Here is a 10,658-nt window from a genome sequence, read left to right as displayed (position 1 = left end):
CGCTGCAGAAAGGCCCGCATCCCACAGAGAATCGGGGGCACTCCGTGCTTTTGGTGGTGGGAAAGAAAACAACAAGGGGAAAAAAGGAAAAAGGAAAAAAAAAACCACCGTGTTTTATTCCCGTCTTCCAGCTCTGCGGCAGCCCCGCTCTGCCCTCACTACGAGCAACACCAGCTCCCTTTCTCGTAAGGCGAGCAAAGCGCCGCGTCAGACAGAGCCGCTCGGCGGGGGACGCGGGGGGGGAGGCCGAGCACTTCCTGCTCATCGTTACACAGCACTTTTCCAGCCTTCCTGGGCTTTCCTTTCTTCCGCTGCTGCTGCTGCTGTTGCCCCTGGCAGCCGGCAGGAACGCAGCCTCCCCTTCCCGGCCGGGGCTGCCGAGCGGGCGGGTCTCGGCCCGCAGCCCCGCCGCCCCCCCTCAGCGGGGCCCCCCGGCCCTCCGAGCCCCAGCGGCGCCGGGGGCGGGGGCGCGCGGGGAGCGGCAGCAGGCGGGTCGGGCCGGGCCCCGCGCATGCGCGGTGCGGTGCGGGGCTGGGCATAAAAGGGCGGCCGGGGCGGCGCGGGAGAAGCGCTGGGACGGCGGGAGGCGGAGGAGGAGGAAACCGAGCCGAGTACGGGCACGGAGCTCTTGGTTTCTCGCATTTACGCCACCGACCCTCCTTTCCCAGCCGTCGCCGCCATGGTGAAGATCGTGAGCAGCCTGGTGAGTCCGATCGGCGAGGCGGCCATGTCCTTTCGCCGTGAGAGGCGCGGGCGGTGGGACGAGCATCACTCCCCGGCGGGCGGGCGAACGGGGGGGGAGCGCTGCCGGGGCCACCTTGGCAGGCGAGCGACCCTGCTCGGGCTTCCCTGGGCTCCCGAGAGGCCTTGGCCTGCGGGAGATGGCGGAGGAGAGCCCGTGTGCTGCCCGGGCAGGCGGAGCCTGCTTCACCCATGCGGCGGGAACGGGGGAAACCGCGCGGAGGGTTCGGTCAGACCGGAGGGAGGGAACAAATAACTGCACGACCTGAGGCTCCGGGGAGTCGGAACGAGCAGGGAGGTGATGCAATGTCACGATATGACAGGCTGCTGCCCATCGCACTTCAAAATCTTAATGGAAAGGTTTCGTTTCTCATGTAGGTAGCAGGGCGCTGTAGCGACAGGACAGGACACAGCCTTGAGCTGCGTCAGGGGAGATTTAGGTCGGACATTAGGAGGAATTTCTTAAAATACAGGATGATTAGGTGTTGGAATGGGCTTCGCAGCGAGGTGGTTGAGTCACGTCCCCGCAGATGTTTAAAGAATTGGACGTGGCACTGAGTGCCGTGGTATGGTTGACAGTGTGGTTGGTGTTGGGTCACAGGTTGGACTCGATGATCTCGGAGGTCTTTTCCAGCCTAACCGATTTTGTGATCCAGTACCCTAAATTAGTAGTTCCGATTTGCCTTATGTATTGCTAGTGTGTAGGGGACCAGGTGGCTTTCTTAGAGTTTGGCCTAAGTTCTGTTGCATTTCTGGGCAGAACATCCTGGAAAAGTTCATCCATTCTTGACTTGAAAGGAACTGCTATAGCCCATTCCCCATACTTAAACAGCAGGAGTTGCTGGCATAAGAAGCATTTCCTTTGTTATGGTGCTTTCTGAGATATTCACAGCCCTAATGCAGCACATCACTGTTTGGATGATTCTGTGAATAAAAACACATCAGTGGCTCTGAGGTACAGAATAGTAATAAAGCCTAGACCAACACATGGAGAATACCCTGCTGGTGATGAAATAGCATGTGGTCTTGTGCACAGCAGCTAGCTAGATGGTTAATAGACAACAATAGAGTATTTGTTAGCTGTAACTTAGGAACCCAAGTCTCAAAAAATATTCTCCATGCAAACTTAGCAAGCTCTTCATTTCAGGAAAATTCCTGTTGGGCTAGTCTTACCTTTTGAACTTGAAATTTGGTGCAAGTGTCAGTTTGATCGTATTTTGAGGCATCTGCAAGTGATGAGCATCCTCTAAGGCCACAAAAAGTCACTCAACAAGGTCTTTAACAGGGCTTATAGTTGTTCTTGTACTCTGAGTTAGACACAGGGAAGAAATACCGACCAGATAGTCTCAAGAGGTCAGAAACAACAACAACAACAAAACTTTACTGGCAACTTTAGAAAATCAGAGAACTTTGGCGAAAGGTTTTAGTGCAACATTCAGTCAACTTAAAACACTTCTCAAAGCATTAACTTAACCCATTCAACTTAGCAAACTCTAAGCCCGTTTGATTTCAAGTTACTCAAAAATTCTGAGGAGAGGGAATTAAAAGAAAGAAAAGACATTAAAAAGAGCACATATAGCTACTAACTGCTGGGTCCCAGTAGTGTTAATCTGACAGAAATTCAGAGAGGAGGTAGGGTCGAGACATACACTAGCAGCATGCTTGTCCTTAGGTACTCCTTGCCTCCAGTGTGCCCGTGATTGGTGGACACTGCGTGTCTGGGATACAGGCTCTAGGGATGGGCAGTGTCCTGCCTCACCAGAGCAAGGCCTGACCTGCCCCTTCCCCCACACATTTGTACCCCAAAATGTTTTGAGACCACAGTCTTTCCAGTCTCTCACACATCCAAGTTTTTTTTCGAGGCTGTGGTCTTCTGCAGTCAGTTAGCTTTATAAATGTCAGGCCTCTCCCACTGGACCGCGGAAGTGTTGGCGTCTGATACATAAATATACAAACTAACGCTTGTGACTACAGCTCAAAAACCAGGGGAACGCCGGAAGCTCCTTAAGATGAATGAAATGCCTTACTATTCAGGACCTGGGAAGAGAATGGTGTGTGAATGCAAGCTTGAATTGTTCTGATTTTCGTCTCTTCCCCTTTCTCTGTTTATGGTGACACAGGAGGGGCACGCTGTTGGTGTAACGTTTGAGATTTTGTTACACACAGGAACAAATTAAACATGGCAAGTCAAACCTGCCTCTGGAGGAGGAGCCTGCTCTAAGTTAGCTCCTTAGGTATGAGTATTGATTAATAGTCTGCTATAGTTAAATCGTAGTTAAGGCAAACTTCTGTTACTCATTCATGGAGAGTGTGAACTCAAAAGTCATGCTGATATCAGCATTTTAACGTTAGTGACACCCAGAGTATGCGAGCACAGTGCAGCTGGGGTTTCTGGATTAATTCCTATTTTCAGTAAAGCAGTATTGTATTCTTCTCTGATACAAAAGGGAAAACCCATTATTGCACTGTCTGCAAGAGCTTCTGTGAGCGAAAGCTAGCTAAAGCTAGATGTGGCCCTTCTCCCTGCACACCTCTTCAGAAACAGACTAGCTTCTGAGGAATGGCTACTTTCAGGATGGTTGACTGATCCCTCTGTAGTACCTGCTATAGCACAAGAGCAGTATTTTGGTTGTTTTATATTGGCCTTGAGAGGAGTGACTAGTGTAACTTGTAAGAGGGTTTGACTATGGGACATACTGTCTTTGATAGTCAAAGCTAATGGAGTGTATAAACTTAAAAATATGGGCTGCCAAAGCTTTTCTCTTCATTCCAGCTGCTTCTATTGTTATTTGAGTTAAAGAAAATACTGAAAAATTGCAGCTTTTGCTGTAAGTGACATTTTAGAGGTGATGTGTGCCATGGAGTTCAGGGAGTTGAACCTTTGGTCTGTTTATGCTAGCTTCTGTATTTAAAAAACCTCACTAAATTACTCAGTAACCATTGGTAGTCAGCTGATGACTGGGCAAGTTCAAGGGTGACTTGGTATATGTTGAAAATTATATTTACAACTAAGCTTTTATCAAATCTGCCAGTGTGGACCTGTATTATCTATTGCTGAGAGCAGCAGCAGCAGACTCCTTTCAGCACCATCTGTAGCCAGCAGCTTCCTTTTTGAAGTGTTGCATGGTGTAAGGAACTTCTGGGGCTTTCTTCTGTAATGAGAACTTCTGGGGCTTTCTTCTTCTTTCTTCTTCTGTAAGGAACCAGAGGCTTTCATTTTCATTATTCTTACTTGTCCCTTGGAAACAAATGCCTGCTACCAATGTGTTTGTTAAAGGCAGCATGCCCTTTTCTGCTGGAAAACAATACAACTAAACTGAGGTCTTGCATGTGCTCAGGGAGGTTGTAGTTAAATATTTTAAGAAAAAACAAACAACAACAAAAACACACACAAAGCCTCCCCCCACCCGAAACATACCACAAAGAACAAACCAATACTGACCAGCATGCTAGCTGAGGTTTCCCACTGAGCTGCTACCTGGAGAAAATGCTGTTTAACGAAGCTGTAAGATCCTCTCAAAGCGTGACAAAATCGTCTTGTGATGGGAGGTTCCCCTTCTTGTAACAGATATTATTTAGTTTTTTATTAAAAAGCTTGTCATTTTACAGTTAACATGAAAGACAACTAGTGAAGTCAGTTGGACAGGTCAAGCAACTTGCTTTTTGTTTTGTTCCTGCTGCTGTCTTCCTTCCTCCAGGGAAATGCTGCTCACTAGAAGAACTTCCAGAACTTCTCGCTAGTTCAATAATTTTTAACTTGTAGGGGTAATGCCTTTGGACCCAGCATCTTTCACTGTTCTGCAGCAATTTGGGCTGATAGTAGCGATGATTTGCAGGGTAACACCTGACTTGTAGTCAGGACCAGGTCACCAGTGGTGAATGGTATATGTCCAGCTGTAATTATGATGCCATCCCACTTTCCCTTTGTTCTGTGCAGTAGCTAACCTGAGGTGTGTAGTCATATGATGAATGCATTCCAGGGCTGGGCTTCCTTTTGCAGAACACAGTAATTATGTAGCTGGACAGGAGACTTCGGGGTTAAAAGAGGATGGTCTAACTGGCAGCTGCGGGAAGTGGAACCAATAGCGTGGTGATGTTACAGTGCCGAGGTCTGAGATGCTATACCAAAAATCAGTAGTAGGAATTCAAGGCCAAAAGGAGTGAGGCTTGACTGAGGAACTTACAGCATAAGTAAGTACTGGGAGGGAGCAGTGAGGGTGGATTGCTGTATACAGGGACATTAAACATTGTTGGTGGGAATGGGCACAGGAATGCATACTATGTTGGTACAGGAGTAGGGGAATATAGGGAGATAAGAAAACTTAACTGTTCCTATCTTTTTCAGAATGAGAATAGGTGGTGTGGAGTGTTACTACTGGTCTTGTAGCAGAGTAGACTATGACTGTCCAAGATGCAAGGATGGAAAAACCAACAAGGATGCTGTGCCTCTGAAGAGAGCTACGAGGGGGGGAAAACATCTGTTAACAGGGAGATGTAATGCTGAGTGTATTTGAACTTACAGGAAGCTGTGAAGACTTTCACATATGATTATATGTACATAAGAAAGCTCATGCAGGATTTCTTCTTGATTGTTGAGTATGTTCATGTCCAGTTTGACTTTTGGTTCCTCACCTGCATGATGTTCTTTAGCTTACTAAAGTCGCAACTTATTGTGGCTAATTGCAAAAGCAGGTATGAATTAGTTGACTCCTGCACAGCAAAACAAACTCCTGTGTACCTCTGGCAGTAACCATACTGCTTTCTGTCAGCTGTTGCTGACAGGACTCCAGTGCTTCACCTCATTAAGTTGAGGGGGACTAAAGCAGCCATCTTTTGAAGTTTATACTAACAGCTTTCCTTAAGCTTGATTGCCAAGACAACAAATTTGAAAATTATTGAAGCGGCTTGTACTTTCTTTGACAAAGACAGAATCAGGAAGTAGATGATCAGCACTTTCTGCTTCTGCCTGAGATATTTGTTTGCCTTTTGCTAGCATACAAATATTTATTGCTTTTATTATTTTTCAGTTCTATTAAAGCATTCACTTTTTGACCAGCAAAAATGAGTAACGGCATGTAAGGATGTTTAGTTCCAAGACGTATTGTCCAGAAATTATTTGTGTGACTAAGTGCAACACACAGACTTGAAGACTCTGAATAAGTATTGGGTAGTCTGTACACATTTAGTTGTGTAGTCTGTATGTGTAGTATTGCTTTGGCTAGTGATGTCAAATGTGGGTTCAGTTAGTAAAATAACTATCCTATGAGGCTGCTCTTGAAAACATGCTTTAAAATAAAACACACAATATCATTTTAATGTTAGTCATTGATTGGAAAAGTCACCAGAGTGGAGGACTATACAGAAGTTTGTGTCTGTCCTTTTCAAATTCTGCAGAGGGAAGTCTGTCCCAGAGAAAATGGAAGTCTTACTGCCAAGACAGAAATGAGAATATGGATTATAAAACCCTCTAAGGATCATATTTTGGGAATAACACAGAACTGTCAGAGTTGAGTATCATAACTAGAGAATTTCTAGCTTGTTTCCACAATTCAGTGAGTTTGAGCATTGTGGTTCTTTTCTAATTGGTGACTCATCAGACACTGGCTGCTGCTAGCACCAATGAAAACAATTCATACTGAAGCACTTACATGATGGTACAAATAACCCAGTTGTTAAAGAATTGCCATAATGATTATTGTATTAGTTCTGAGAGCAAGCCAGCATTGGGATTAGTCTTGTATGATTTAGGAAAGGAGAGGAGAAATCATCAATGTGTTCAAATTTTTTTTTTTTGTAGGTTGAATTTGAGGAAGAGCTGAAATCTGCCGGTGATAAGCTTATAGTAGTTGATTTCTCTGCAACATGGTGTGGACCATGCAAAATGATCAAGCCTTTTTTCCATGTAAGTAGTTTTTCTGGGTTTATTTCTGCATTAAATTGTATACTGATGTTTGTATTGCTTGACAATAACATGGAGGAAAGTTCCTTTTGCCTTATGTGATTGGCAGCATTTTCTGGATAAGTGAGATGTTGCAGAAGTATCTGTTTTTAAGACTACCAATGAAATAGACTGACTGTTGATATAGCTAGGAACTACTATGAGGTTTAGCTTTTGTCCAGGTGCTTACATGCATTTCAGGTCCATAGAGACCTGCCAGTTGCATTGCCTCAAGCAGTGGGATAGAGAGGAAACAATGCTTATCCTTCTGTACACGGTTAACATACTTCTCCGGCTGTGTTTAGGTGGCCGTGTTACTCCTGATAAGGTATGAGATGCTGTAGCATCTTTTGGTGATAAGCTGAAGGGTGAAAGAGAAGGTCTTCCACCTATGTCTTGGGATATTTGAGTCTTTGTGGGGAGAAGATGTTTCCACAGACTCCTCCAGAAACAGTCTGCAGCAGAACATGAAATTTTCTCTCTGGCAGTAAAATAGCTGCTTTAAGATAACAAAGTATATTTCACTAGCAGTTCAAGAAGTACCAGCCTTTCAATTTATATGAACACATCTTTTCAGGAATCTTTCCTAGAGCACTGCAACTGCATAGCTCTTTTTATTTCTTTCTAGAGTTTGGGTGAGAAGTATGCTGATGTGGTGTTCATAGAAATCGATGTGGATGATGCCCAGGTAAGGTCTGGGGTAGTGCTGAGGGAGGACAGCTAAGGACTTCTACACAAGTGACAGACAAGAATTCAAAATGTCTTCACACATACTGAAACAAAACGAGTTTACTTTAACTTAAAATTGAATCACAGGGATTTAGCTGGAAAGAATGATTTTCCAGCTAAAACATCCGAACAGAACACACTGTCTTGGTTATCAGCACACTTAAAGTCCTATAGCACGTGTGAGATAACTTGGAAGCACTGACCCTTTGGGATGGAGCATTAGTCTAAGGTCTTAAGCTGCTTTGATGCAATCTTCCTTAAATGTAATGGTTCACAACCTACTGATCTGTCTGGTCCCTCCACTGCTCTTGGCACCATTCCCTCTGTTATTAAAAATGAAATTATTATCTGGAATTAAGTGCAATAAAATGTCTGCTGTATTACAGTTTCACTATTGTCACATAGGTACTTGAAAAATATCACATGGAAGTGCCAGCATTGCCGTGGGGCTCTTGGGTCTTACAAGCAGACTGCATCTGTTTTGATGCAGAGGTCTGTTTGTTGTTTTGCAAACACAGAGTACAGGTTAAGGTTTTTGCTATTGCATGAATTAAATGTTACAGAAGGGATCTTTAAGGCTTACTTCGGGGAGATGTTAACACTGCACTGGTTTTGCTAGTGATGGACTAGCGGAAGTGCTTTTGCTTTAACTTGAGTAGTAATGACTTCACCCTGTCACTTAAACAGAAGTCAGCTAGAGTGGGTTCTAAATTTAACATCCTTAAGAATATGCCCAGTTGAAGATGGTTTTTTGTCTCTTTCAGGATGTTGCTTCACACTGTGATGTGAAATGCATGCCAACGTTCCAGTTCTATAAGAATAAAGAGAAGGTAGGCTCTGCCTTTTTGGAACTGGAGTAGACAAGCTGATCACTTGAAAGGAGATTGGGAGTGGGACTGCGTAGTGTGCTTTCTCTTGATTATGTCTCTGTGGTACCACTAGCATTAAGACACCCCTGAGAGTGAGCAAGTTCATCTTAGTACTGCAGCAAATGTAACCAGTAGTTAACTGGTGATGTAGATTGTGTTGTTCAGAGGCAGTGAGCTGAGTTAGCTACAGGTCAGCTTTACGGACAGTTTCATGAGAGACAGTGGGGTGAGATGTCTGTGTTAAGACTGCTGGTCAATGCACCCCACTTTTTACTTGGTCAGTGTTTGTTATCTGGATGCAGCTTGTGTTCAAATTGAGACATGACTATAGGTGCCTACGGAGTCCCACCCAAACAGAAGTCTCTAACCTGGCTGAGGTTATATACAACAAACAACTGTTTCGTTTATTTCACAGAGGGGCTGTATAACCTTTGAAGTGAAGGTCATGTCCCTGTTGGAGGACTGAATAGATCTTTATGTCTGCTCTGCTAAGAGATGCATGAGATGGGGTGCAGATTGTGCTCTGACAGCACAGTGGGCTGCCTGTGCAGGGTAGTTTGAGTAGCTCTCTGCCTTGCTGAGAGAATGTAACTTGCTGAGCAGAATGTGTTGTCTTAGGCTTTTAGTTTGCTAAGCAAGCTGAAGTAGGCTTTTCTAAAGGAAAACAATGCTTGAATGTAAGTTTCATTGCTGAAGGCAATGGAATTGCACCTTGGATAGTTGAGTGTCACATGTAGGATGACTTTCAGTTCAGTATGGGGTCAGTATGTACCTTTGACAGTTCTGTTAGGGTGAACTTCTGCAACTTCCTGATATTAGAAAAATTGTGATTACATTATGACAGCCAATGTGTGGCTTTCTGTATCAAGCAAGCAGTTTCATGGCCTGTAGTGTAGTCTGCTCTGTACCATGCACCTCTGTAGATACAGGAGGACAGAGCTGCTGTTTTTGAGACAGCAGATGAATGTTGCCTCTATCTTTCTGCCCTGTAGGTTGCAAGAACTGTTGTCTCAGGAGAAGCTAAGTACACAGGGATAGGTCATTTGGAACAGTCCTTCCACAATTTGATTGGTAGAGTCCTGAGAAACTCAGGGTGACTTTGAGCTGTGTCTGATATGTGAGAACCTTCAGAGTCTCTTCAAGCCTCTTTTTGAGTTTTACAGAATATTAATTCAGGATCAATGGTAGTCTGGAAGTGAATTTCGATAGTCTTTTGTCTCAACTTTTGCATGAGTTGAATTGAGTGGGAAATAAATACATTAACATCTGCAAAATACTCCCTCTTTTGAGGGTGGGAAAAATTTTAGTTTTTAGCAGAGTTGAATACGTGTGTATGTAACTGGATGCTATGCAATTAATGTTAAGAAGCATTGAATGCAAGAGTTCTAAAAATCAATCTTTCTTTACAGGTGCAGGAGTTCTCTGGGGCCAATAAAGAGAAGCTGGAAGAGACCATTAAAAGTCTAGTCTAATCTCCAGCCATGAAAATATTGAAGCATGACTGCTTTGGCTAAATTACAACTTTTCTACTTAAAAAGAAAATCCTAAACAAGCTAGCTAGATTAGGTAGTGCGAACTACCTCCTTTGTCCATGTATATGAGTACAATAAAGTATAAACTTCACTTTTGGATATTGCTCTGTGTTTAACAAAAATCTTAGGAATTTCATAATGTTTGGGTGAGTGTCAGGTTTTGCTGTGTTAAAGAAGTACTGTCTGTATACAAAGACTTGTCAAAGGCAACCTCATCTATTGTTGGCTTGGGATAGCCATGATAGTTGCTTTAGGAGGAGTCTATTGACACCCTACTCAGAAGGTAGTCGCCAGGCTGTAATCTGGTTTACAAACACAGAAAGAGGAGTTGGAGAAAAGAGGGTAGTCATGGGTGGGATAGTTTTTTCTTTCATTGCATCTTTTTAGTTAAAGGACTTTTAAAATGTTTCAACCTGCATTTTAGACTTCAAAGCTAAAACTTGTCCTTCCAGAGCATAAGACCAATCCTAACATGGAAGTGCAAGGTAGGACTTGGACTTGCTCTTGTTTTGCCTTTTCAATTTGCCTTGCTGTTGGGATGTGTACCTTCTGGTTCTATTAGTAAAAAAGTGTATTAAGTCTGAGTTGGGCTACTTTGTTCCTAGGCAATAGTCTGGAACAAATGACTGAAGTAGTAAAACTTGTAGTGTCTTAAGGTCAAGAGAATTTTAGATTTATATACTCTTGTAATTTTCACTTGAGTGCACTGTTGCACTCTTAGAACACATTTGACATTGTGTTGGAACAGTAAACTGGACTCTATTGTCCTCCAATCCTGAAACAGTCTGTCTAGATAAATGCTGACCTGCCAGCCTTTCTATATCTGCCATTCACCTACTCTTGGCACTG

General features: G+C 43.9%; 1 protein-coding gene across 1 annotated transcript; it reads left to right on the top strand.

Annotated features, from left to right (window-relative positions):
* The first annotated feature begins 539 nt into the window (after positions 1-539).
* LOC134563635 (thioredoxin) lies at positions 540-9,900 on the top strand. Its single transcript, XM_063421748.1, has 5 exons — positions 540-703; positions 6,539-6,643; positions 7,308-7,367; positions 8,173-8,238; positions 9,687-9,900. Exons 1-5 carry the CDS (start codon positions 680-682, stop codon positions 9,747-9,749), a joined length of 318 nt encoding a protein of 105 aa, XP_063277818.1. The 5' UTR covers positions 540-679; the 3' UTR covers positions 9,750-9,900.
* Positions 9,901-10,658: the final 758 nt, after the last annotated feature.

The sequence above is a fragment of the Prinia subflava genome, chromosome Z, assembly GCF_021018805.1.
Source record: "Prinia subflava isolate CZ2003 ecotype Zambia chromosome Z, Cam_Psub_1.2, whole genome shotgun sequence".
NCBI classification, from domain to species: Eukaryota; Metazoa; Chordata; class Aves; order Passeriformes; family Cisticolidae; genus Prinia; species Prinia subflava.
Note: the sequence above shows the minus strand (reverse complement) of the source record. Positions and strands in the feature narration are given on the sequence as shown.

Bases quoted from the DNA above. Each gene is read 5' to 3' on its own strand.
- LOC134563635 (XM_063421748.1), top strand. From the start codon at position 680: ATGGTGAAGATCGTGAGCAGCCTG. The intron at 704-6,538 runs GTGAGTCCGATC...TTTTTTTTGTAG, and splicing joins TGAAGATCGTGAGCAGCCTG to GTTGAATTTGAGGAAGAGCT. The intron at 8,239-9,686 runs GTAGGCTCTGCC...CTTTCTTTACAG, and splicing joins TCTATAAGAATAAAGAGAAG to GTGCAGGAGTTCTCTGGGGC.